General features: G+C 44.8%; 1 protein-coding gene across 1 annotated transcript; it reads left to right on the forward strand.

Annotated features, from left to right (window-relative positions):
* The first annotated feature begins 1,926 nt into the window (after positions 1-1,926).
* On the forward strand, positions 1,927-26,848 carry DUSP29 (dual specificity phosphatase 29). Its single transcript, XM_037497163.2, has 3 exons — positions 1,927-2,357; positions 16,787-17,007; positions 25,860-26,848. Exons 1-3 carry the CDS (start codon positions 2,116-2,118, stop codon positions 26,102-26,104), a joined length of 708 nt encoding a protein of 235 aa, XP_037353060.1. The 5' UTR covers positions 1,927-2,115; the 3' UTR covers positions 26,105-26,848.
* The last annotated feature ends 1,127 nt before the right edge of the window (positions 26,849-27,975 follow it).

Genomic DNA, 27,975 nt, shown 5'->3' on the forward strand with positions numbered 1-27,975 from the left:
CACCCTTTTGCTTATCTGGGGTTGCAAAGTGCTTGCTTTCTTCTTTAATTACCTGACAACTTCTACAAAAAAGAAACTTCTCCTCATCTACCCAGTAGTACAGTTTGTATCAGAAAGGAACAAAAATATTAGCCGTTGTCTTTTTACTTAAGTGTCTTCAAAATAATGAACTGGTTCCTTGGTATCTTCCAGCAGTGAATACTGATTTTAAGAATCCTGACATCTTGGGCCTCCCTGGTGGCCTATGGGTTAAAGTCTCAGTGCTACCACCGAGCAGGCCCACTGCTATGGCCTCAGTTCAATCCCTGGCCAGGAATCTGACCCATGTGGCACAGCAGACCTCTCCTGTCTTGCCCGCTGCTCCCCTTGGTAGTGTATTTCAGTACATCTGCCTGTTCTGCTCCCCGTTCTGTCTCTGGTGAATCCTGTCACCCTTTGCATCTCTGGCCTGCACTCCAGTTCTTCTATGCAAAAATAAATAAGCAAAATATTTTTTATTTTATTTTTATTTTTTTAAATATTTATTTATTTATTTATTTATACAAGCACTGGGTAGAGTCAGAAGCACGGGAGGGTGAGAGAATTCACCAGAGCCAGAGCGGGGAGCAGAACAGGCAGACTGACGAAGTACACTGCTGAGGGGAGCAGTGGGCGCAGCAGGAGAGGTCTGTGCGTCATGTGGGACCCTTGCCAGTGGCCAGGGATTGCACCGGTGCTGCAGAGGCTGTGGGCAGCTTTGCAGCCCAGTGCTCAACTGCTGTGCCACTGGGGAGGCCCCTAAAATCTTTTTTTAAAAAAAATCATGACAACTTATAGGTTTCTTGTGCTCCAATTCACTGCAGCTATTTTTATTACTTCTCTTCAAAAATGAGTGGGATCCTCTTCAAGTTATATTCAGAGTTCCTCTGACACGATCCTAATGGTCTCTGAAGCTACCAATCCTTCTTTCCATTCTTCAAATCCCTTCCTGCCCCTCCTCACACTGCATTCCCTACCCTACCATCTCAGCAATTATTTTTCCTTAGAAGACAAGACCATGTATCACAAACATCCTCCATTTACAATTTACCTCATCTGCAAAATGGGAAGAATGCAGTGCCTACCTCAAAGGATTAAGAGGATTAAATGAGTTAATAACCGAAAAGCATTGGAACCGTGCCTGTCGCAGAGTGCTAGATAAGTATCTGTTGAAGAAAGAGTGTTTCTTCCCCATCTTTCATCTCCATGTTTCTCAGTCACTCCACCCTTTTCTCCTTCCTTCAGTGTCTGGGTGCAAGGAGAAGAACTTCCCTTCCCAGGCTGTCTGGGTGTAGATGCAGAGTCATTCTGCTCAGGGAACAAAGCTGCCACAGTGAGTTCACTTCTTTAGAGACAATGGAAACTTCTCTACTCGCTTGCAGAGATTAACACGTAACCCAAAGGCACCTTTCAATCTGCAGACAGAGCTTTCTAGTTTGGAGCATCTCTTCTGACCCCCTAGAAAGTTACACGGCTGCCAGCCTCCAAGTGTGAGAGTGGAGAACATGGCTTTCAGCTTTCCCAACAAGTTGACAAACCCTCATGGAGCCAAGTTTCCTTCCACCCCAAAGCTTCTGAAGCCCCAAGAATGTGTGTGGCTGCCCAGACCAGAAAGGCTCTGGATTTACAGGTGTGCCCTTTCCCCAGTGGGGAAATATTAAATTCCACAAGCCTTGGAATGTCAGGGGCCTTCTTATTTGGTTCAAAACAGTCCATGCCAGCAGATCCCAGTCAGTTAAAGGAAAAAGTAGGCACCAAAGAAAGGGTAAGATCTAAAAGAAAGGAGTCAAGGGACTGGCTTCCTGGAGGCTTCTTAGGTCCAAAGCCACTTTGGGTCTGGGGCAAATCTGCCCTGGCCCACTTCAGAGGATCCCCTGTGCCCCCAGCACTCTTGCTCTGGAGGAGACTGGAATGTTGGGGAAGTATTGTTTAACTGCCATCATGGCTTCCCTTGCTTACCTCTGTGGCCTGGGAAGAGGAAGCAGAAGCCCAGCAGGACATGCCTGCCAAATTTCAAGATCAGCTTACTCCCATCTCTCTCTGTAAAGTCCATTCCCTAACTCTGTCCCCTGCTAACCCCAGTCCTGACCTTCTCTCATGACCAGTTTCAGAAAGGAAAGAAAACCCCTTGGCTCCAAAATGACATCTGGAGAACCAAAGACAAGCCTCAAGGATGCCTACCCGTCTGCCAAGAGTCTGCTGCCAAAGGCAGAGGAGGAGGGGGAGGCAGATGACTACTGTACCCCTGGAGCCTTCGCGCTGGAGCGGCTCTTCTGGAAGGGCAGTCCTCAGTACACCCATGTCAACGAGGTCTGGCCCAAACTGTACATTGGCGATGAGTAAGTACCCAGGCCAAACCTCTGGCCTTACCCAGAAGAAGGCAGCCAGCCCCTACCCAGGTCATACCCCTTGCTATCACCTCACCGAGTTTTTGCTTATAGGTTAGTTGTTCTGTGAGAACTCTGTTAGGGCTGTGTTGCTTTTCCTATTACAGAAAACTCAGGGAGCCTAAACAAGATAGAGATTTCCTTCTCTCTCATTTAAAAGAAGTCCAGAGGAATGCAAGTTGGTACTGGCATGGAGACTCGGGGACATCAGGACTCAGAATCCTATGCTTCTACCATCACCATCCTTAGGGTGTGGATTTCTTCTGCAAAGTTGGTGCATGGTCTGAGATTACCAACAGGGCTGCTGCCATTTATCTACAGGATCCATTTGGCAAGATGGTAGAAGGAAAGAAAGACCAAAAAAGCATCTTTCTATAGAGAAGTCCCATCCAGATGGCCCCAGACTCTGGCTACAAGGGAGTCTGGGGAATGTAGTCTTTTATTTTAGCTGGGTAGAACACAACAAGAATGAAGTCGGTTCTCAGATTATGGCACAGGAGCATGGCGTGGTGAAGCATGGTTGGCCTAACAAAGATCAGGTTGCTGTCCCCTTCTCTAAACTTTCATAGTCACCATTTCCCACTCCTCAACTAGGAACTGTCTACTCTAAATACTCTTCCTACAATAATCATCCCTGTATTTATGAATGCCTAATCGACAAGTAGTATGTCTAGCATCTTGCATGTTTGATTTCATTTTATTCTCATCATAACCTAGTGAAAGAAGTCATATAATGAGTCCTGTTTTAAAACTGACAACTGAGGCACAGAGTAGTTAAATAACTTGCCTAAAGTGCACAGCTCAGCTGGATTCAAATGCAACTCTGCCCAACTCAGAAGCTTTCATCTTTACTAGTGCTGCAGCTACTCCTTTCAGCCCCCAGGATTCCAACTCACATTACATCTCTCCAAGAAGCAGATGGTGCAGGCCCCCAGCAGTGTGATTTTAATAAACATCTTGCTGCTTAATACCTAGAGATAGCTGTCTAGTCATGGGATATCCAGGGGTAGCAATGCTTGTCTTTTTTTTTATATATATATATTTTTTTTTTTAATGGAAAAAGTTATAAAGATCACATGCCCTTTTATATTAAATTAAACTAAATCCAGGGCAATAAAAACAATCATGTCCCCCTGTCCTCTTTTACTTCTATCCTTTTCTTACTGCTACACCACTGAGTAATCAAGTGTTCAGTTTACTTGCATATTTCTACTGCTTTCTGTATGCTACTGCAAATGTAAGACAGCATACACACATATAAAAGATTTTCATTTCATTTAAATAATTTTTAGCAAAAAAAGGGGATCAAACTGTCCATAATTTCAATATTCCATAGTATAGCTGTACCATGTCTCAACCAGTCATTTCCCAGTTATAAACACAAGGGGAATCTAGATGGGGGAGGGTATCAAGGTATCTAGGGACTCTCTGCTGTTTTCTTTTTTTCTAATAACATCTTTATTAAGATATAATTCACATTCCTTAAAATTCACCCATTTGAAGTATACAATTCAGTGGTTTCATTATATTCAGAGAGTTGTGTAACCATCACTACTATCTAATTTCAAAGCATTTTCATCACTCATCTCAAAGGAAACCCCAAACCCATTAAGTAATCACTCCCTATTCCTCACCTTCCCCAGTCATAGGCGACCAGTCTGCTCTCTGTTTCTAGGGATTTAACTCTTCCAGACATTTCCCATAACTGGCCATTCATTACAGACTTTTTTGACTTAGCATAATGTCTTCAAGGTTCATCTAAGCTATGACGTCAGTATTTTTTTTTCTTGCCAAATTAGGGCTTTTGCAACTTTTCTCCAAATCTAAAATTAGTTCAAAATAGAAAAGAAGCACATATACTTTGACCCAAAATATCAAAATGTAATTTACTTTAAGAAATGTAATTTACAGAAATAAGAGTACCAATACATAACTACAACATATGTAAGTACTGATAGATAGATAGATAGAGCAATGTTTATTTTAACAATGTTTGAAATACCAGAAAAAAAGGGAGCGGGGAACCTGAATCTCTTACATTTGAATGATAAAATATTAAATGAATATAGTAAATATATGGTTTTCCTGTTAGAAAAATAATACATGCTCGTTGTATAAATATAGATGTCAGTTTCCTTGTTGATAATAGGTGAGCAAGAAAACTTCTCCATAGGGTTGCATGACTTTAGGTAATATATATCAAATTTAGGGCAGTGCTGATACATAGTCAGAATTCAGTGAAGGTTAGCTATAACAATAAGAGTGATTAATAGTGCAAAGAAGAAAACTTTCATTTATTTTCTTATTATTTTTAAAAAATGTACATCTAACTTTTTGACAATATATGATTTCTCCCCTCAGGTCTGGCCACTGTAGTTCTCCCACCACCAAAGCATCCATAGTCCCTCGTGCTGTTCCCCTCACCCCCATTTTTCACCAGTCCTTACCCTCTGCCAAAACAATTACCAAAGCCCAGGACTCCAAAGCCACTTTTACCAGTATTTTAGTATGCTTTCCCCTAAACTTTTTATATTGAATATGTTATTTTTGTCATTAAATTTATCTATATATAATTGTAACCATATTGGTGATTCATTTTATCTCATCTTTCTTTGCAACAGTGCACCAATCATAAACTTTTCCCTTATTATACACTTCTCATACATTTAATTATGTTATAATAATGCTGATATTACCATAATACTCATTATAATGTTCATATGCACACTGTACATACGTATGTTATATATAATAATGTATCAGATAGATAGAAGATCTCTTCTTTAACCATTTCCCTATTTTTGAGCATATTGGTTATTTCCATATTCTCACTTTTATTAATAATGCTGCAATGGGCATTTTTATGCATAATTTTGTTTTCATATTTTGGATTATTTCCTTAAATAGGAACCTCTAAAAACGGAGATTAAGATTTAAAGACTTAACACTGTCACTCTGTTTTCACCTATACTGTTCCCTTTGCTTAAAATGCCCTTCCCTTCACCTTGTCTGTGTCTAAATCCCCTGCATTCTTCAAAGTCCATTCAAGACACTTGATCCTGGAGCCAGTTTTCCCCAATTCCAATAGCGAGATCATCTTTTCTCTCTGTCTATTATACACTATATTATCTTTCCCACAGCATTTAGTGGTAACAATAAAGCTGTAATGGATTCTTAGTGTGCCATGCCCGGTGCAAGGCATCATTTAAACACTACAACAGTCCTGTGAATGACATGCTGTTATTACTCCCATTTTGTATATGTGCAAACCAAGGCTAAGAGAGTTCCTGCATTGGGCTGTCAAGTCAGCCAGTATTTACTGGTGCCTTATCAGGAGCAGTGGGGGATACAAACAGAAACTGAGACTCCGAGAAATTAAGCACCCAAGGTCACACCACTAATAAATGGTAGAATTTATGCTCAAATCCAGACCAAGAAAATGTGACTAGTCAGATAAGGAAACGGTTTCACAGTTGAGAAGAGATGTGTAGACAGGTAACAGGGGACAGAGAGAAAGAGGTATGGGGTGGAAGGAGTGTGGGCGTTACCTTTATCAACTGCATGCTCCTGAACAAGGTATTTTATTGATCTTCTTCTATGGCAACAGCAATAGGGTTTATCTTCATAGGGTGAAGACTGAATGCATGAAAACAAGCAAAGTGTTAGAGTATTAGCTGGCACACAGTAAATGTTCAGTAAGTGCTTGGTATTATTAATGGATGGAGAAAGCAGCACAGAAGTGGTGAATTCCAAGCTTGACTTCGGAGAATGGGTAGGATTCCCGACAGAGGGAGGAGGATGAGAAAAAGCACGGAAGTGGGAACAAACATCTTGATTTATTTGAAGACAGGGAATGAAGAAAGTGTACTTTCAGAAGGTCTGGGAGAGGAAAGGGTAAGCTAGCCCTAGGGTGAGGGGGGACAATAGTGTAAAGGATAATACACCATCTACCTCAGTCACAATCCATTCCAGATTTGGATGCTTAGGATAGGTCCTTTTGCCTTTCAGGTTCTAAGTCCTCATTTCTAAAAATGGTTACTGAGACAGTCAAAGAGACAAGAAATGTGAAAGCATTTTGTAAACTACCAAGTGACAGACAAATGCAAATGTTACTGTTATTATTGCTATTTAGTGAGAAAGAAGCCTGAGAAGGCAGGTTAGGTCTAGCTTGTGGAAGGCTGAATGCTGGCCAGGGGACTTTATTCAGGAAGTGATTAAGAGAATTTAAATAAAACAGACATGTTTTACTTAACCAAGAGCCAGGCATTAGGGTTTGATGCAGTAAGATATGCCTGCGTCCTGAACATCTTTAACCACAATCTTGCTTCCTTCAACCAAGAAAATGTCACTGCACCTCCAATTCAGTACAGCTCTGTCTAACCAAGTTCCAAAACAAACACACACATGCACAGTCTAGGCAAGCTCCATGGTCAGTGTGTCACCTGTGTGTCCAGCAGGTAGTGAGGGCTGAAGTCAGTGTGGCATGCTGCTCGTCCCACCTCTGATCAGGATCCCTCTTCGACACTCAGTTAGGAAGGTTAACAAGACTCACAGATGCTTATTGACAGAGCAATTCATTCTACTGCCAATGCAACCACACACAGGTTAGACCCTGGCTGTGAGCAGGAAAGGCTGCCCGTGTTTCTTAGTCTTTGCTGGTATTGCCCAACGCAGTGAAAAGATCAGAGCTGACTCCACATGCACAAAGCCTCTGTTTTAATTTGATGTTTGCATTTAGATTGAGTTTTCTCTTGCCCCAGGAGCAACTAAGATTTTTCAAAGAGAAATTACCAAGGCTCTGGAAGTTGAGGCAATCAGAACCCAGAGTGAGAAGAGCCACTGGGTAATCTTGGGACTTGTTGGGGACTAGACTCCCCACCAAGAAGCAACTCATTTTTTCCCCCTCTTTCTCTCTCCTCAAGGGCTTCTTTATGCAAAGAGGCAAAATGGCTGAGCATCTGCTGCAAAACCACAATGTCTGCGGTCATATGCTGGTTCCAATGTCACTCAAGCTTTCTGAGCATTAATTTCTTTACCTATAAGGCGTTGATTCAGTGAGCTGATATGCCATTTAGCGCAGTGCCTGGCACACCCAATAAGTGTGAACTGCTTTGTATTTGGCAGGTTTTGAAAATTCGACTTACAGCATGACAGGAAAGTAAAGAACAGTCATTACAAAGGGTTTTCCTGTGCTAAGGGCATCTAGGGGAAACACCACAGTCAAATTTCTCCCATGACCCTGAGGCCAGATTGAAAGGCAGGTCCCGCCTAAAGGGTCTTATGACCAACTTCCTCCATGGACACTCGTGGCTTTCCAGGGACCTGAGTGGCCTCAGACCTAAAGGGCAGGGCCACATCAAAGTCCTTGGGGCCTGTAGGTTTCAAATTTCTTTTTTTAAATTTCTTTTATATATTTTTTTAAAGATTTATTTATTTATACAAGAACTGTGGTACAGTCAGAGGTGCAGGAGGGTGAGAAGATTCACCAGACACAGAGCAGGGAGAAGTACAGGCAGACAGATTGAAGACACTGCTGAGGGGGGCAGCGGGCGAGGCAGGAGAGGTCTGTGCGCCATGTGGGTTTCTCCCTGGCTGGCCGGGAATCGAACCCACATGCACAGGCTGTGGACAGCTTCATAGCGCTGTGCTCAACCCACTGCACCACCAGGGAGGCCAGGTTTCAAATTTCTAAAGCATTTTCTCAATCTCAGTTTATCCCAAGGGAATTCACCAAATGGGGTGACTGTTGACTCCAGCCCTTACTGCTTACCAGTCCAGGTGCGAGTAGAGGTGGCCCAACCACAGCAGCCTGGTGAGCAGTCCCCAGACAGGAAGGGGGTATGGCTGGTGTTCAGGATGCTGGGTGAGAGGAGGAGGTCAGGTCAGGTCAACTAGACACCTTTTGGAAGTTCTCACAGGGAAGGCTGCTAACTCAAGGCACAGGCACCTTCTCCTCTTTCATTTCCCACACTTGGTAGGGGGTCTGAATCTGCCACAAGTGGGACAGAATAGCACAAAAGCCCTCAAGTAGGAATCAGGGCACAAAGTTCAAGCCCCAATTGTGGGTGGCCACTATGTGTGGCATTGGCAAAACATTTTACTGTTCTGGGACTCAGTTTCTTTCTTTGTAAAATAAAAGGATGATTTCAAAAATCCCTTCCAGCTCTAAAATAAAATTCTTTTTTAAACGTTCTATTAAATAAATTAGGCTTTATTAGGTTGAAGTACATACTTGTTTTATTACTTTTAAGTCATTCAAATTAGATTCAAATTAGGTTAACCAAGTGTTGCCCTCCAGAGAGCCAAGACTGGCTGTCAATGATGAGATAAGAATAATTCATCACCTCTTATCAATCAGCAGTCCCTAAATGGGTGCTTCAGAAGTGCTTGAGTATGCTTGAAAGCACTAAGTTTCTGTAATTTAAATATTCTCACTTTAATCTCATTCCCATCTTTCATTTACTTAGCAAAATCTTTTTTTCTTTTTCTTTTTTCCCCATAGTCAGCAGGAGGGGAAAAATCCTGGGCACTGTCAGAGTGATTGCAAATTCCTAGGCAGGACAGCCTCCAATAGCAAGGTTTGGCTGAAAGAGGATAACTGGGAAATCTCTCTTCAGCTCACAACACGGGTATCACTGTGAACTAACAGCAGGGTGCTGTGAAGCTGCTCTGTTGCTTGAATAAACCAGCTCCCTACTTTCATTAGATGAGATTGGGCACATTCAGGGTGGTATGGCCACAGATACCCTACTTTTATTAAAACTACATTGAGGCCTCCCTGGTGGCGCAAGGGGTTCAGATGCAACCTACGAAGCTGTCCGCAGCCACTGCAGCAGGAGTTTAATCCCCTGCCAGGGAGCTACCCACATGGCGCAGCAGATCTCCTGACTCGCCCGCTGCTCCCCTCAGCAGTGTATTTCAGTCAATCTGCCTGTTCTGTTCCCCACTCTGTCTATGGTGAATCCTCTCATCCCCCACACCTCTGGCCTGTACCCCAGTTCTTATGTGCATAAATAAATAAATGTTAAAAAAAAAACTACAGTTGCCTCCAAGGTTTAACTTTTGGCGTCAACTGCCTCTCCCCATGAAATATGACTCCCCCAATTACTTGTGGTCAACCTCACTCAGCCAGAGCTCAAGTTCCAGGGTGTCTCTGTCCTGTCCTTTCTGCATTTCTGCTCCCAACCAGACCAGCAGTCTCAAAGGCTAGAGGCATCTCCAGGAGACTGGAAAGTGAGGTAAAGGCAAATCAATCAGCTAAGACAGTGTTCTGCTTGGGAGAGGGCACTCACTGGTGCACCTGGACAGCTGCAGCCCCTCCCTTCCTTCAAATGAGAAGGAACTAATTCCACCTCAAAGCACCAAGCAGAGCTAAAACTTGGCCCACTTCTCCAGGGTGGACCATGGGTTGTTTAAGATGCAGTGAAAACACAAACCAAGGTTGACAATTTCTATAAGAAAACTTGGACTCCAAACCTCTCAGTATGGAAGGTGACTTAGGAACAACTGGCCACCATTCATGGGCAGGGTGACTGGGCAAAGTGGCAGGAGGCTCTCACCTGGATGGGCCTTCTCAGACTGGAAGGCAGATTTTCAGTGAAGGCAACATCCCAAACAACATCAACTATTTCCTTTCACATTAGCCATGTGCCTAGTCCCATCATTGATATATCAAAACCAGGCCTCCTGTGTCTTCTCTTGGCCCTCTTAGCCTTCACCTTGGAGGACTAGAGTCTGGGGAACAGGGCAGGTGAGGAAGAGATTTCTAAGCAGATTTAAAAATGCCAAGGCGGGGCCTCCCCTGGTGGCACAGGCGGTTGAACGCAGCACTGTGAAGTTGTCTGCAGCCTCTGAAGCGCCGGGTTCGATCCCGGCCAGCTGGTGAGGGTCCCACAGGGTCCCACATGGCCCGGCAGACCTCTCCTGTCTCACCCACTGCTCCCCTCAGCAGTGTATTTCAGTGGATCTGCCTGTTCTGCTCCCTGATCTGTCTCTGTTTGAGTCCTCTCACCCTCCCATGCATCTGGCCTGTACCCCGGTTCTTGTATAAACAAATAAATAAATCTTTAAAAAAAATGCCAAGGCCACTATCTTTGCAATAGTCAGTCTCTTCTGACATGAGCCAAGGAAATAACATCAGTAAAATCATGGCATACATTTACATATGAAGTGAGTATATGATATGTTTATCACCAATATTTATTAAACACAGATCAAAAAAAAATAAAATTAAACTTCCCATTACTCATCACCTCTTCACCCAGGGATAAATACTGGTAGCATTTTGGCCTAAATCTTTCTATGGCTTGTTCCCCCCAAATTTATCTTTTGACTTTTCAAAGAAACTTAAAAATGACATCATTCAACTTTATAAGAATCATGTAAGCAAAGTACTGCCAGTATAATTGGTTCTACTTAAAAAATAATGAAAACTGGGGGACCCAGAGGCTCAGTTGCTTTAGTTCATGCAGCAGTTTAAGCTTATAAACTATACCTGTCAGTCCTGTGTTTTCCTAGAGGTCTCAAAACTGAACAGCATCATCATCAGCAAGCAACAAGAACATGTGAGAAGCTAGAAAGCCTGTGAATTTCACTTTCACATCAGGTGACCTGACTAAGATGGAAAGCTAGAAATGGGCCTGCTGTTTTCAAATCCCCCTGCAAGGCGTAGTTACTGTTAAGCCCTCAAGGGATGTCACCAGCAGGGTCATGTCTGTGAAATGACGAGATCACAACAATGTCATACACATCAGAACAAATAAGGGGTCAGGCTACTGGCCTTTGGCAAGCATGGATGCCAATGAGGATTGGGAATCTTTCAGGCCCCCACAGATACCACTCTCTCATCAGTGGGCTTTCTTCAATGGCCACTGCAGAACCCTGGCAACCTGGGAGCAGCTGGTTCCAGTCACAAGGAAGCTGGTGGAGGGCATGCACGTCCCTCGTCCCCTCTGTGCAAGAGCACCACCTGGGAAAACAGGCTTTCAGGCAGATGCTGAGGGTGTGACTGGGAATCAGGAGGGGATCAAGGGGCCTGACATAGCAGAATGTTACAAGAGCTGCCCAAGGAGACTGCCTCACAGAGAATACTCTTATTTGCCATTCCTCAAGGGTGGGGGCTGCAGCAAGCTCCCTGGAGGAACTTGGGAGGGGCTGAAGGGGGTAGGGGAGGTAAGATAGGAGGAAGGAAGACAGGTTGTCTGACTGAGGAACTAGGCCATGAGAGAAGAGCTATCTGTACATATCTTTGGCCCTCCAGTCTGGAGTCAGAATCCAGAGCTGGGCCAGAGGTTCACAGGAAGGCAGAAGAGTGGACAAGAACTGGGTTAAAAAAGGGATACGACAATGTTCTTCAACAGTAAACAACACGATTCCAATAAATGTGTGAGAAAGTGTCCAACTTCATTGCTAAAACAAATTAAGGAAAACAAGACACTTTTTGACTTGCCTATGAAATCAACAAAGAATGAAAATTGGAATGTGTATTTGAGCAGGCTTTCTAGAGGACAATTTAGTAACAAGCATTAAATGTGTTAAAAATGCTCCTCTCGGGCCTTCCCGGTGGCGCAGCGGTTGAGCGCTGGGTTACGAAGCTGCGCTCAGCCTCTGCAGCGCCGGTTCGATCCCCGGCTGCTCCCCGGCCACCTGAGGAGGGTCCCACATGGCGCGCAGACCTCTCCTGCCGCCCGCTGCTCCCCTCAGCAGTGTACTTCGGTCCTTCTGCCTGCTCTGCTCCCCGCTCTGGCTCTGGTGAATTCTCTCACCCTCCCGCGCTTCTGACTGTACCCAGTGCATGTATAAACAAAACAAACAAAAAAAAATAAAAATAAAAATAAATAAATAAAGCATGCCTCTAAAAAAAAAAAAAAAAAAAAAAATGCTCCTCTCAACCCAGAAATTCCACTTTAAAAATCTTCTTTAGACACAGACATGCCCAAAGAAATACAGCAAAGTTGCTCATTTTTAGTATTTATTGTAATACCCAGCACTGACCCTTTTGGTAGGGAGGGAAGAGGAGAGAGAGAAACAGAGACAGAAAGAGAGATAATGTGAGACAGGAGAAGAAACACAAATATTCCAAAACAGGGGCTTAGTGGGGTAAAAATACACAAATTCATACATAAAAAGAGACAACTTGAGTTCCCATATCAAAAAATAGTCTATCTCTAGGGGGTAGATACACAGGTTTTGTGTGCGCGCGTGTGTGTGTGTGTGTGTGTGTGAGAGAGAGAAACAGAGACAGAGAGAGAACTGTCCATATTCTGCATTGAGCATGTATTATTTTTGTAATTAGAGGACATACTATTTTTAAAATGAACAGATTGCTAACATCTAGGATTTTTCTTAAATAACCAGAAACAAAAGCTCCCTCATTATCTAGAATCTAGAAGTAAATTCCTTAATCTGTTTTTCTTTTTTTTTTTTTTTTTTTTTTATAGAGGCATGCTTTATTTATTTGTTTGCTGGTTTGTTTGTTTGTTTTGTTTATACATGCACTGGGTACAGTCAGAAGCGCGGGAGGGTGAGAGAATTCACCAGAGCCAGAGCGGGGAGCAGAGCAGGCAGAAGGACCGAAGTACACTGCTGAGGGGAGCAGCGGGCGGCAGGAGAGGTCTGCACGCCATGTGGGACCCTCCTCTGGTGGCCGGGGAGCAGCCGGGGATCGAACCGGCGCCGCAGAGGCCCCGGGCAGCTTCGCAACCCAGCGCTCAACCGCTGCGCCACCGGGGAGGCCCCTTAATCTGTTTTTCTTTTGAACTTTTCTTCTTCAGCAGAGACAGATTTCTTAGCCTCTTTCTCACATTATACATCTGAGCAGGTGACCTGAGATGCCAAAATTTTTGTTTGTTTTGTTTTGTTTGTTTGTGTTGTTTTGTCAACACAAAGCTAGACAGCATCCTCCAATAACTGATGCGCTAGGCCCCTGGGCCCACCAGGACCCTGCCTCCATCAAAAGTCCTGTCCACTAAGAATACCAAAAGTCACTCTTGATCTGCCAATCCCCATTCCGCCATGGATACTCTTCCCAGTCCTCTACTGGACTCTGAGTAAACCAAGCAAGGGGGACATGCCCTGAGAGGGGTGTAATGAGGCTACCACGTCCCCTTCCCCCCCAGGTAGCCACAGCACCCCAACACCCCACAGTGGGCCTCAGACGCCCACCAGGTCCAATCTTCCCCAGGAGTCCTTTTCACTCCCTTGGACACAGCCAAAGTCAGCTCTGTGGGGGGGATGGAGCAGGAGGAGAGGTGTCACGCCATGCATGAGTCTTGTTGCATATCTACCCTAATCCCTGACTCCAAAAGCAGCAAAGTGCAAATTGTTATTTATTCAAATTGTCATTTGATTATGTTGAAACCCAGCTGCTGAACCCAGAGAGAACAGTCTTTATGGTGGGTAGGAACTTCCTGTCAAGGACAGTTAATTTTAATTTTTCCACTGAGCTCAACCTCAAAGTGAGGTTGATTGCTACTCAGCAAGATGGACTGCATTAGTGGAGGCTTTAATTGAGCACAGACCTATGTCCCAAAAGCATAATGTTTGTTGTATACATACTTTGGGACAAGAAGGAAAATGAGAAGCAGATCTTTCTGTGGAAAAATTGAAAGCAGAGTATGTTCCACAGTCAGGATGGCAGCACTAAAGGCTGCAGCAGGGCTCCTATCTCCCCATCTCAGCTCCAGAGGGCTTTTGCAAATGTTTCTAACAGCTCAATGCCTGTGATCAGCTGTTTCTGGGCCCTCCGGGAAGCCAGTAACAGACAAGGGGGCCTTGACTGAACAGCCATGGCCTGTGCTCCCGGTGCAGGGGTCTTTTCAGTGCAAGGTGTTGATACACACTGGCATCCAATAGGGTCAGTCTGTCTACATCCTTTCACTCGTGACCTTGAGATAAGCCCTCAGCTGCAACACAGCACCACTTTTGGCCTCTTAATAGTTGGAGTTCCAGACCCTGTCACCTCTTTGCTGAACTGTGCAATTGACCTTTGCACCACTGAGGGAGATGTTGTCTTAAAACCCATTTGAGTTACTCTTCCTCAAACACTACTCAAAAGCTCTCCACCCCCAAATACAGATTCTGGCATTCAAGCATTTTCATCATTAAATCCCTCACTCCCTCCTCAAACCTTTTTTGGCTCTCCCTTCACATCCTCTGTTCTGGACAAACCAGCCCCCTTCTTCATGCCTTCATTCCTAGTTTATCAGCAAGTCCTGTGCCATCTCACTCTAGTCCAAGCACCTTCCTCACTTGGCTATTCAACCGCTACAACCTTCAGCAGAGCTCCCTGCTTCTATTGTCTGCCTCCCCCCCAGTTCATCTCCACACACCAGCCAGAATGATCTTCAAAAAAGTAAACAATGCTCACCCCTTGCTTAAAATCCTCTGTGGCAAAATAAATAAAATTCTCTGTGGCAAATGGCATTCCCCCATACTTAGAATAATATCCAAGTTCTTCTCTAAGGCCTGCAAGGTCCACCATGACCCAGCCTATGCCTTCTCATTTCCTGTTAAACCCAATTCCCATTGCCACGACAGCCACATGGGTTCCCCTTCTGTTCCAACATTTGCTATCCCTCTGCCTGAACTAAACACTTTTCCTCCAACTCTTGCTCTGCCTAGCTCCACCTTATCCCTCAGTTTGAGCTTAAATAACACTTCCTACAGAGGCCTCTTCTGAGCACTTTACCTAAAGCAGAACTCCATGGTGGTTCTGTACAACTCTTACGGCTCTTTGAAATTATCTTGTTTTTTTTTTTTTAAATTTATTTATGCATACAAGATCTGAGGTACAGGCCAGAGGTTTGGGAGGTGAAAGGATACACCAGAGGCAAAGTGGGGAGCAGAACAGGCAGACTGACTGAAATACACTGCTGAGGGGAGCAGCGGGTGAGACAGGAGAGGTCTGCTGCACCATGTGAGTTAGCTCCCTGGCCGGGGATCAAACTCATGCTACAGTGGCTGTGGACAGCTTCACAGTGCTGAGACTTAACCCCTTGCACCTGAAATTATCCTGTTTATTCAGTTGCTGCCTATTTGCTCTCCCCATTAGAATCTAAGCTTCCTGAGTGATCTTGACTAACTGATTCACTGCTAGATCATCAGCACCCAAGACAGTGCTGGCACATAACAAATTCTGACTCTCTATTTGGGGATAAATGACTGATTCTAGGAAATAAAGAACCCTTCCTGATAGGCCTTTATTATCTCCAGCCTCTATCCCTTAGGTTGTGCTATTTCCTTGGCTTGGTGTGTCCTTGCCTCCCTCTTCTCCTCTACCACCAACAGCGGACACTTGAAGTAAGGCAGGCTCAAAGGCCTCTCTCCCATGGTCTCTCCCCCTTTCCTGCTAGGCAGAAATAACTCTGGTCCTAGTTCCAGGCCACTGACTTCAACATGACTTTTCTCTTTGTTCCTGAAAATTTTTTCTTAGAAAGATAAGACTATAACCCAGTAAATAACTTCATTGTTGACTTAAGGAACCTCCCTGAAGTCAATTCAAACAGATTGATCAAATAGTTCTCTTTTTCAGAACAATGCTTGGCCCAACTACACAATGGCCCACTTATTCAAAAAAAGGTTCTGCACTGTATTCAACAATCCCTGAACATCAAGAATTTTGCTCAATTCCAATCAAATCTTCGGCTTGAAAGACCCATCCCAAACCATTCATTAGAGCCCTGACCTCCAAACCCTATAAACATGTGGAGGGTTCACAGAAGAGCCCAGCTTCAAGGAGCGCCCTGGGGTTCTGTGAAGGCAGCCCCTTCTCTCACACTGAGTTTCACCTGACAGATTATTTTGGCGGCCTTTGGGGGATTTGGGAGGTGTGGCCCCCACTCCAGCGACCACCATAGTATTTGGCACGAAGCTCTTCTATATTTGGTGAATATTGTAACAACGAATGAACAAACAAAGGAATAGCTCGCCTACCCCACCCTCCAGCCCCTTCCTTCAACAGCTGACCAAGGGGTCAGTAAAAACAGGCCTTTGCTGAGCATGATCCCCTCCAGCTCCATCCATGTTGCTGCAAATTGCATGTGTTTATCTTTTTTGATTGCTGAGTAATATTCCATTATGTATATGTACCACATCTTCTTGATCCAGTCATCTATTTGTGGGAATTTGGGTTGTTTCCAATATAACCAAGATGAAAATGCACACATTGTGCAAAAATGAAAAATGATGTAAAAATATATAAAAAAGAAAAATATAAATAGGCAATTCACGCACACACACACACACACACAGAGCAGGCCTTTGGACTAGGGAAGTCATTTCGATGACTAGTCCATATTTTGGGCACCGAAATCGAGAGCAAAAACCCGTGGGCGCCCCCCGCGTGGCCGCGCAGCCCACCAGCCCCTCTCCCTCGCGCCCAGGGCCACCGCGCTGGACCGCTACAGTCTGCAGAAGGCGCGCTTCACTCACGTGCTGAACGCGGCCCACGGCCGCTGGAACGTGGACACGGGCCCCGACTACTACCGAGACTTGGCCATTGAGTACCACGGCGTGGAGGCCGACGACCTGCCCACGTTCGACCTCAGCGTCTTCTTCTACTCGGCGGCCGCTTTCATCGACTCTGCGCTCCGAGGCGACCACAGTAAGAGCGTCGCGGTCAGCTCCACCCTCTTCCAGCCGTGGCCCCGCCCCCAAGCTGGCCCCGCCCCAGACGTGGTCCCGCCCAAACTGGTCCCGCCCCCAGATGTGGCCCCCCCAAACTGGCCCCATTCAGACGTGGCCCCGCCCAAACTGTGACCACGCCCCCAAACTGACCCCGCCCCAGACGTGGCCACGCCCAAAACTGGTCCCGCCCCCAAGCTGGCCCCACCCAGACGTGGCCCCGCCCCCAGCCCGAGCCCCAGCTTTGGCTTGGGAGCCTGGTATGTGTTCCCTCAGAACCTGCACTGCCGAAGTTGGGCGTAGTGTGTGGTTAGACTGCACACGTCTGAGCTCCGGGAGGCCGAGAGCCCCACAGAGCGTGCAGCTGGTAGAGTTCCGGCCGTGATTGTGCCCGGTGGATCCGGAGGGTTCAGAGGAGAGGACTTTGGCCTGAATCCCACTTCCCTAAAGACCATCTGCCATCCTTGGAATGGTTGGGGCTTGGGTGAAACACTAATGGTGCCGAGGCTCAAACCCGACTAACAGCAAGGGCTTCGATGCCAGAAAACCTCAGGGAGCAGACTTGGGTGGGAATCTGCGGAGATTTCGAATTCTCCTGCCAAACCAAGTCACAGCCTTACTCTTACCCCTTCACATTCCCGCCCCACCTTTGCCGAGTGAGGACTCCTAGAGAAAGCTGACAGCTGATCCTCACAGGTGGCAAACTGTATTTGAGAATGTGCGTTTTGTTCAAGTTTCTTAAGGCTAGGTTATCCATCTTTTAAATCACAGTGCTAGTCCTTGTGCTCAAAATGCAGTTTTAACTGCCCTAATCCAGATAAAGTCTACAGGGCTATTTTGGAGAGAAGGGTACAAGTTCAGGTATGCATAAGGGGCAAAAAATATGCAGTTTTTGCTTCAGGGTGTATTTCAGTGGCATTCCTTAGAGGCCAGAGGGACTTCGCTGCCCTATTAATCTGCTCTGACTTCAGCCCCATGTGTCACACCCCTTTATAAGGCTGTATCACAATTTAGAATATCGGGTTACTAAGATTTGCTTGCCACAAGAAGTTGGGGTCATAAGGCTCCCTCACTGACTGATCGACTAGGCTGCTTCAAGAAATTGCAACCTCCAACTGAGACTAGGTTACATCTGCTAGAAAGCCCCAGACCTTGATGGTCATCCCAAGGTGCCCCTGCTTCCTTAGCCAGTCACAGGCGTTGACAACTTGCCACTATTTTGGCTCAGAAAGCAAAGTCGCAATGAAAAACAATTCACAGAGAAGTTTATGCATTTGGGGATGCCTTATTTCAAAGTTGTCCTTTTATGAGTCTATTTATGGGCCATCTTTTGTGTTATGCACATTCTGGGTTTCCAGGCAGGATCAAAAAGCAACTGGACTCTTGACTCATCACCATGAGGTAAAAGTTGCCTGAGAGTATTTGAAGTTAACTGAAAACATATTTGACATGAAAAAACAAAAAGCTATAACAACCCAATCCTTCAGTTTCTGTTTAATGTGCTCACTTGCCTTTACCATATCTTTGACCCCCCACCCCTCCACCCTTAATGGAAGCAGTCTGGCAGATTTGGGAGAAGACAGGGCTGGGTGCATATTCATGCCCCACAACTTGCTAACGATGTGATTTCTCTGAGTCTTGGTTTCTCCAACTGGCGATGAAAATTTTTACCTTGAAAGGTTATAATGAGGATCAGCAGTAACCCACATAAAGCACTTAGCATAGAACCTGGTGCACAGCAGGCTCTCAGATGTATTTGATAAAGAGAGGTCGTGTACCGTGAAGCCTGTAACCACACCAGCACGTGCACATCATCATAATAAAGTTTCCAATCCCGAAAGGGAAAAAAAAAAGACATTCCAACTTTGAACTCCTGCGATATACTCACACGACAGCTGGTTTTCTGTTGCTGGCACACCATTTTAGAGTCTGCCCCCACTGCTGAATTAGGAAAGAATGGGGCGCCGAGTCATCTGTTCAGGCCTGAACAGATGACAGAACATCAGTGAGATGTCAGGATAGTGTGGATTGTGACTGCTAGACTGGGTGGTTGGAAGCACTTTGCAAAGAACGGGTCAGAGAAAGAAAGGGAAAAGCACATACACAGGTCAGACATGGTTGTGGGGGGTGGGTGGGTGTGTATAGAAAGCATGAGTGGGGTGTGGGACTAAGCCAGTTGGCTGGGAAGGGGGACATGAGCTCATTGCCAGGTGAGTGGTTGGGCCCCCTTCTCAGTGCCCTTTGCACTTGCATAGCTGAAGATTTCCTCAAGTCTGAGGCACAAATCAAAAGCCAACCATTCAGGACCATGCAGAAAACTTAACTAGCGAAGTTGGCTGTATAAGGCTGTGGGATGCAGGTAGGGGGTGCTTGTGGCCAAGCAGACAGGCCTACATCCCCTCTCCAGGGGCAGCTGCTACTTAGTCCCAGCCAAGATTTGTCTTGTGAGAAACAGTGCAAATGTAATAAACCCGACTTTTCAGGAAAAGTCTCCAATCTGGATTTTACTGTAAAATCGCTTAAGTGTTGGCAACAAACTGACAATTTCTTAAAATGCTGCAAAAGCCAAACAACAACAACAACAACAACAAAAGAATCAATGGCTGCCTGTTTGTAACCTGTACTCTAAGTAGTCAGAGTAACAAAATAAAATGCCTGTTAGCTCTGTCACGGCCTTGTCCTTGTCGCCATACCTTGGAGGTGGCATGTGCTCAGCCTGCATGCCACATGCGGTAGGTGGCCTGGCTGTGTCTAGTCATGCATTAGAAAACCAGGGACATATGACAGGAGCTCTTTAGAGCCAAGCTCGTTCGCAAGTTTCTTATTATACTCTTGAAGTAAGAGGTGTTGATGGACAGTGTGGACGCAAAAGCAAGGCATCTTTTTCCTGTCGCTTCTCTGTCCTGTTCTTCCCTGGCTGGTTTCAGCCAAGTGCACAGTTTCCCACTGCTGCCCCTCCCAGCCAGTGCCATTCTTTCTTGTTGAAAAACATTCCTGGTGGTGGTGGAGAGAGTACTCATGGGCTATAATCAGCCCTGTGGGGTTCACATTTACCCCCACCTTGCCCCGACCTGACCCTTCTGGAAGTACTCCCCAGGCAATCAGTCACTCTTAAAAAATCTTAGAGGTAATCTAGTCCAGTGTCCTGCCCTAAGCACTGGGGAAACAGAGGTCCAGAGAAGTCAAGTGATGTGTCCAGGGTCACAGAGGTAATTAGAGGCCAGCAGGAATTCCTGCTGTCACTCAAAGAGTTCAATGCCCTTATTTTGAGCATCTGGTGACTTTGCCATATAAAAGGTCACCAAATATCATGGAAGGTAAGGTATGCCAGCTGGTTATAGGATCTGAAACAACTGAACTTGTCAGTCTTCATCAGAAAAAGAAATACTGGCAAAATAGTGCCATGGGATCCCATTTGGACTTACTAAACTGCTCCTGGGTTGACATCCTCAGACGTGAATTAGTATGGTTTTCATTTAATGAAAACTTCTAAGAAACCCCGGGGCAGATACCAGGAGACTATAAAGATCAGATATTAGTATCATCAGGCCAACTTTCTTCTTTCCTCCTTTTCTTACACAAACAGTCCATAGCCTTCTTTTGAAGCCATCTTAAAATCTATTATAAATAAGTTAGGTTTGAATAAGTAAGTCTGCTTTTCTGCTTTTGAGCAGGAAGATGATTCTCCATTGTGTCTAAGCTTTAACCATACCAAATTTTCAGGGTGTTTTAAGGATCTTCTGCCTCACAGCAACACATACAGACCTGCCCCCAGGCTGTTCAAAACACAACACTCACCCTTTTTCTGAGGATTTCCACACGCCTACAACTTCCCGGAGAAATGTGTGTCTTTGGATGCTATGCTGCTGGGCAGGCAGTTTGCAAGGTAGTGAGTAAGAGACAGGAACAAGGCATCCCCCCCAAATTAAAAAAGGACTATGTATACCTGATGGGGAGGGCAAAGTTGGGGAGATGGAGGTAGGTAATAGGTCTGCCTTGGATGTCTGTCTTGAGTGACAGACGCCTACCTTCTGGTGACCAGTGACATCATGCAATCATAAGATTGTGGGAATCCACCTCTTGGTAAAAGTCAAAGGGGAAATATTTAATTTAAATCATCATTTTCAAACAAAAATTAGGACTTATCAGTGAGTCTTAAAATCAAGTTATTGGGTGCAACCAGCATTAAAAAAAAAAACAGGTTAGAAAAAAATTGAAAAATTGAAACTATCAGCATACACTGCATGAAATAAAAGTACACATTATCTGGTGAAACATTGATCTCATACATGCACACTTGTGACACCACACCATATTTAAGAAAGTCAACGGCCATTGGGTTGCCTGGGCTTGTATCTGCCACATCCTGGCTGTGAGACTTGACAAGTCTCTTCTCTGCGCTCCAGCTCCCTCTTCTGTAAAATGGAGATAATAATTTGATCTACCTCGTTGAGTTCTTTTGAGGATTGACACCCTTGGAAGAGTTAGGGCAGGGTGAGGCTATATACATGTTAACTGTGAACTTTAAGTTCTGTTTTCAGAGGTCACACACTAAAAGGTTTGAAAGGCACTGAGCTAGAAAATGCCAGCCCTGGCAATGCTACCTTCATTCAGAGCCCTAATCCTGCTTGGTATCTTACTTACAGAGAGCCTCCTGGTTTCTCTGATGTGGGCTATGCTGGGAACAGTTCAAGTGCCACCTTCAGTGCCTTCTGTTCTGGATTCTCCTGGTAGCAGTTTCTCACCACCCCATCTAGGGCCCCAAAGGATTGTGCAGAGTAGAGCCTTAGAGCCAAGAGGGAATAGTCCCCTCAGGGTCTTGGGGCAAGCCTCTTGCCCTAGGGATACCTACATTCTCACATGGCTGACAGCTTAAAACAGCTCTGGTGAAAACAAAATTCAGCTCAAGAAGCGCCAGTTGGAGGTGAGCACCACCTCAACCCCTCCTCTCCCACCATCCCCTCCTCCTCTACCCCTGCTCCACTCTACCTCTCTCCCCTCCTCCCACTTAACAGACTTCAGGCTCCCAATGGACTTAATGAACTACAGCTTTCGTCTATTTCAAGTATTTAGTCATGACAGACAGAATTACCCCTTTTGCCAGGAGAGGAAGAAACGCTTTAGTTATCAGCAGAGTTGGCAAAGGGCCAGGCAACCCCTGGAACAGTCTGTGGGGATTAGAATGCCAGAGGTAGACATTCCACTCCAGGCATGGACAGTCATGCCTGGTGTATGCCTGGGGTCAATCACCTCCAAACCAGTCTCCCCCAAACCCAATACAGCAATAAAGAAGCAGGGGCACTGGTCCTCACCCTCCTTTCTGGCGAAAGTCGCAAGATAAAGGCAGTGCGGCCACACTTGTAGCTCAGTAACACGAGGGTGGGATGTGAGGGCTGTCTGGTCAGCTTGTTAGCTTGCAAAGATTTTTGAAAATGAATTGTGATAGAATTAATCATTTTTTCTGGAGTGACTCTGTGCCAGGAATTGCGTTTGGAGAGACCATGAGTCAAGTCCATACCCCTGGACTCATGTGCAGGGTGTGCAGGCCTCTCCAGCCAGGTTGTGGTGGGAGAGAAAATGCCAGTGGTCCAGGCCTCTTGCATTTCTCATGCTGCTATGGCTGTTGACCATAACCACTTTCCTGGGCCTGGTCCCCAGGAGACCAGAGGAAGGTGAGAGGGTGGGGTGGGAGGGGCATTCATTCACAAGTGTTCTTTGCTAAGCTGTTCTCATATCCTGCTGATACTCCACAAACCTAGAAATGTCCTTGAGTGTCTTCTTGGTCATCCTTCCAGGCCTCAGACCTAAGACTCAGGAATAAGGACAGCCATGGATCACAAGGCTCAAGTTGTCCCAGCTAGCTCAACCCCACAGAGCAATCTGTTGGGGAGTACAGCCACAGGATGCCAGGGGTGGGGGTGGCCAGAGAGGACAATCTCATTACTTTCTCTGTCTCCAGAACACAATGACCAGCGGCCACTGTATAGCATACAATAACATGTTGCTCTGGACTATTTCTAGTGATGGCGTCAGCTTTCAGGGTGACCGCTGGCACCTCTCTGAACCTATTTCCCCATTCAGAGTGCTGGAATGATGACGATGAAACTGTTAGGTGGTGTCAGGGATGAAATGAAATCATCGATGCATGACGAGCTCTAGAGCTCCACCAAATGGATTCAGTTGAAATTCTCATATCAGCTCTGTTGTGATGTTTCATGTTTTGGTTAAAGAATATAAAGAAAATCCACCCTTACTCAGATATGTATTTGGGAGAGAAGTTTTACTTTTTCAGATAATTGTGGGTATTCTCCTTTGCTACTACACCAAAAATTCAACAAGCGATAACATCTCAAAGGCCAGTTACAATGTAGAATTTGAAGCCTTATCAATCAATAAACTTCATACATTATCTATTAATTTATCACATGAAAAGCTATTGACCTGTCTCAAACATTGACCTGTCTTCCCCACAGTTTTTAAATTGTTGATTGAGGTTATGTTGGTTTACAACACTATTTATGACTTAGGGGTATATCGCACCTTTACAAAAAGTATGTTATCACATCACATCCACCACAAACACCCCAATAATCCTCCACCATAGTCCATTGGGCCCCTTCCCTTTTTGTTGCCCATGCATAATTTTGTGATATCCCACATCAGTCGTTTGGAAAACCTTGGTTTGATAAGTCATACAGGTCTTTCTAATGTTGACATTTTTCATTGTACAGTATTCAAAAAAACACTTGTCAATATCAGTACACTTTTCTTTTTTTTTTTTGGTTTTGTTTCTTTATATTTCACATATGAATTAAATCATCTGGTATTTGTCTTTCTCCTTCTGACTTATTTCATTTGCCATCATCTGCTCCAGTTCCATTCATGTTGTTGGAAATGACTAAAAAGATTTCATCTTTTTTTATAGTTGAGTAGTATTCCATTTTGTACATATATCACATCCTTTTCCACTCACCTGTTCTTGGGCACTTATGTGGTTTCTACAGCTTGGCTATTGTAAATAGTGTTGCGATGAACATAGGGGTAGATCAAGTAGATCAAGTAGATCTACTTTTAATGTTTTGATTAAAAGTAGATCAAGATCTACTTTTAATGTTTTGAGAAACCTCCATACCGTTTTCTATAGAGGCTGGACTAGTCTTAATTCCAAACAGTGTACAAAGACTCCTTTTTTCTCCACACCCCTGTCAACACTTGTTTCTGGACTTTTTGATTTAGGCCATACTCACAGGTGTGAGGTGGTTTCCCATTTGTGGTTTTGAGTTGCATTTCCCTGATGAGAAACACTTTTTCATGTGCCTGCTGGCCATCTGTATGTCTTCTTTGGAGAAGTATTTAGCTCTTCTGCCCATTTTTTTAAATTGGGTTATTTGTTTTCTTACCATTGAGTTGTAGGAGTCCTTTGTAGATTTGGGATATTAGCCCCTTTGTTGGATGCATGATGTACAAATATTTTCTTCCATTACAGCTTTTTGTATTAATGATAGTGTGTTTCTCTTTACAGAAGCTTTTCAGTTTAATGTAGTCCCATTTGGTTATATTTGCTTTTGTTTTCCTTGCCATTGTAGTTGAGTCCCTAAGGACATAGCTGTCTTACACTTTGAATACATTTTTTGCCCATGCATAATTTTGTAATATCCTTCATTAGTAAATGTAAAACATTGGTTTACTAAGTCCAATTTGTATGTTATCCAAAAAATACACTTCTCAATATCACTATAGATTGTAACATAAAAATCTTAAAAGTATTAGGAAACTGTCTGTCTCATGGTTATAGCTACAAGTTTTCCAAAATTTTCTTTTTTTTTTCAAATTTTTGCTTGAAAGCTTGCATTTTATCACTGGCAACAAATATTAGTGTTTCCTATGATAAAAAAAGCTCATTTTGATCACTTTGAGAAAAAGGCTGCTAAATATCCAAATTTAAATTACCAATTTTTTTTTAAAGATTTATTTATTTATACAAGCACTGGGTACAGTCAGAGGCATGGGAGGGTATGAGAATTCACCAGCGCCAGAGAAGGGAGCAGAACAGGCAGAGTGATGAAATACACTGCTGAGGGGAGCAGCAGGCGCTGCAGGAGAGGTCTGCGCACCATGTGGGACCCTCGCCCGCGGCTGGGGATTGAACCAGCGCTGCAGAGGCTGTGGGCAGCTTCGCAACCCAGTGCTCAACTGCTGCGCCACCGGGGAGGCCCTAAATTACCTCCTTTTAAGTAAAAATGGTGTCTTGTGAAAGAGTGGCTAACTCAACCTGCCACTCAATCTCCCACGTGCTTTTCCTTGAGATAAATGTTGCACTTTGGTGTGCAACCAAACTGCTATGTATGTACCTCCCATTTCATCACACAGAATTTTAAGGAGTGTAACGAGGTAGTGAAATTTTTTTTTTAAAAAACATTTTTTTTTAAAGATTTATTTATTTATTTATACAAGTACTGGATACAGTCAGAAGTGCGGGAGGGTGAGAGAATTCACCAGAGCCAGAGTGGAGAGCAGAACAGGCAGTCTGACGAAATACACTGCTGAGGGGAGCAGCGGGCGGCAGGAGAGGTCTGCGCGCCATGTGGGACCCTCGCCGGTAGCCGGGGATCGAACCGGTGCTGCAGAGGCTGCGGGCAGCTTCACAGCCCAGCGCTCAACCGCTGTACCACCGGGGAGGCCCGAGGTAGTGAAATTTGATAAAATTTTTACTGCTTCATCGAGGGTAGTTTAAGGAAAGTTAGTTTTTTATTTCTCCCAAGTGTGCATGGTGCTGAAGAATGCAGTGATGGCTAGTATAGCTTGATGCCTCTTCTCCCCACTCCATTTCAGATAAAATCCTGGTTCACTGTGTCATGGGCCGCAGCCGGTCAGCTACCCTGGTCCTGGCCTACCTGATGATCCACAGGAACATGACCCTAGTGGACGCCATTCAACAAGTGGCCAAGAACCGCTGTGTCCTACCCAACCGGGGCTTTCTGAAGCAGCTCAGAGAACTGGACAAACAACTGGTGCAGCAGAGGCGACAGGCCCAGTGCAGCGACAATGGTGAGGTGGTCGGTGAGGAGGAGCCGTAGGGCTTCTCCAGGGTCCACAGAGACACTTGGGGATGGAGAGAGAAGGCTGACATATCTCTGGCCTGTGATTTTGTTGGTCACAGAGAAGGGACAGTGAAATCAAAGCTTCTTCCAAACAATGGGAAACTTCCCAGGGTACGTGGTAACGAACAGGGACGGTCCGAAGCGCACCACTGGCTGAGCGTAATACTTGGCTTGACTACAAAATGGAGCAGACTGACTTCCCAGCAGAATTGGTTACAGATGAGCACATAGTTCTGCACAAAGGCGCCAGTATTTTAAAAACACTTTTTTTGGAAGGTGGAGTAGAAAGACATAAAATGTGTAGGCATTGTTCTGTAATTAAAACATTTGGCTTTGTCTGAAAGTCACAGTCTTATAAAAATAATTTTAAAATATACATGTATTTTCTAACCACAGAAAAGTGCCTGTGAGAGCTGTGTTTCAGCGAGTTCGCACAGCTTATTAGTGAGCCCCCTCTCTGAGGCCTTCCCATTTCTTTACTGTTCCTATAGCTTCTTTTCTGTGGAATCCCCAGGGTCTGTCCATAGATTCTCTAAAAGCTGCAGAGACCACCTCACTTGATAGAGGTGGGGATCTTGAACATCTGTACAGAGGCTCCTGCTTTAGTCTCCCCCACCTTCCTCAGGGAGTTAAGGCTCTTCAGAATCTTAGCCAGATTAAGGAAGAAAAAAAAAAACAACAGAAAAATTAAATGAATTGTGGTTAAATTTGGATAAGAGTGTGACTATAATTTTGGAAAAAAGAGTGAGGAGACATTCTTTAGGGAGCTGGAGCTTGGGGAGGTGCCTTTCATTTTGACTGTAGTCAAATCACACAAGCACTAGCAAATGTGTTTACTGTGAAATGGAAGAACTAGCAGCCAGGTGAGTTCAGGTATGGAGCTTCTCTCCTCATCTTCCCACCAGCCAGTCACCATGACTGTGTGATTTTCACTCTTGAAGAGAAAATAGCAGCAGTTACCAGTGGGCAGAAAAAGTTTCCAGAACCAGGAACCGTAAACTAGACAGAACCCAAACTGAGATGCTAATGTAGCTAGCAGATAAGATCCAGAAACCACAAAAGACTGGAGAAAGCAGAAAGAGCGTGGTAAAGGCTCACTGGGAAAATATGGAAAGGGCCCAATCCCCTAATTTGAATCTGCAGCTTATACCGTCACTGGAGGATCACCTGTGATCTTTGCAGGCTGCCCTGCTTTGCGTCAGAGAGAACTTATGGCCTGGGTCCATGTATTGGGGCCTGGATTCTTGGGACTGCTCAAGGTCTGCTTTAATGGAGTGACCTTGGCCCAAAAGGAGTTGGGACCTCATAATGACTAAGATTTGGGCATAAGGGGAGCCATATGCAGGTTCTTGGGAGAGAGATGTAGTCAAAGGGACTCTGGGGTCATAGTGGCCCCTACCTAACCTTTCCCATCATAGGATCCCAAATGGCCCCCTCTAAACCTAGTTTATAGTTTTAGCTGATAAAGTCTTCATGAGGAAAGAAAACACTATTTCCATTTTAAGGAAATATTACATTTTATATATCATAATGAAATATTTACATTTAGATGAATCCATATGTAAAGAAAGAATGCCTAAGTCCGCTGCTAGTGTTGACTGTCCCTACATTATTCCACAAGTTCCCATTTCTTCGTGGGGTTATAAACCCTGCTGAAGGCAGCAGAAGCAGAGAACTTTAACATTCAAGGTCTGGTCTCTTCAAGATGGCTCCCAGGAGTCAGAGGTAGGAGAAAGGGGGGAAATTTTTGCAGAAGCATTTCAGTCTTCAAAAGTAAAATATTGATTCAGTCAAGAAATATTTATTAAGAACCTATCACAGACCAAAAACTGGTGTAGGAGGCCAAA

Source organism: Talpa occidentalis, unplaced genomic scaffold, assembly GCF_014898055.3.
Source record: "Talpa occidentalis isolate TD23 unplaced genomic scaffold, MPIMG_talOcc4v2.1 talOcc4.8, whole genome shotgun sequence".
Taxonomy (NCBI): domain Eukaryota; kingdom Metazoa; phylum Chordata; class Mammalia; order Eulipotyphla; family Talpidae; genus Talpa; species Talpa occidentalis.

Bases quoted from the DNA above. Each gene is read 5' to 3' on its own strand.
- DUSP29 (XM_037497163.2), top strand. From the start codon at position 2,116: ATGACCAGTTTCAGAAAGGAAAGAAAACCCCTTGGCTCCAAAATGACA. The intron at 2,358-16,786 runs GTAAGTACCCAG...CCTCGCGCCCAG, and splicing joins AAACTGTACATTGGCGATGA to GGCCACCGCGCTGGACCGCT. The intron at 17,008-25,859 runs GTAAGAGCGTCG...ACTCCATTTCAG, and splicing joins TGCGCTCCGAGGCGACCACA to ATAAAATCCTGGTTCACTGT.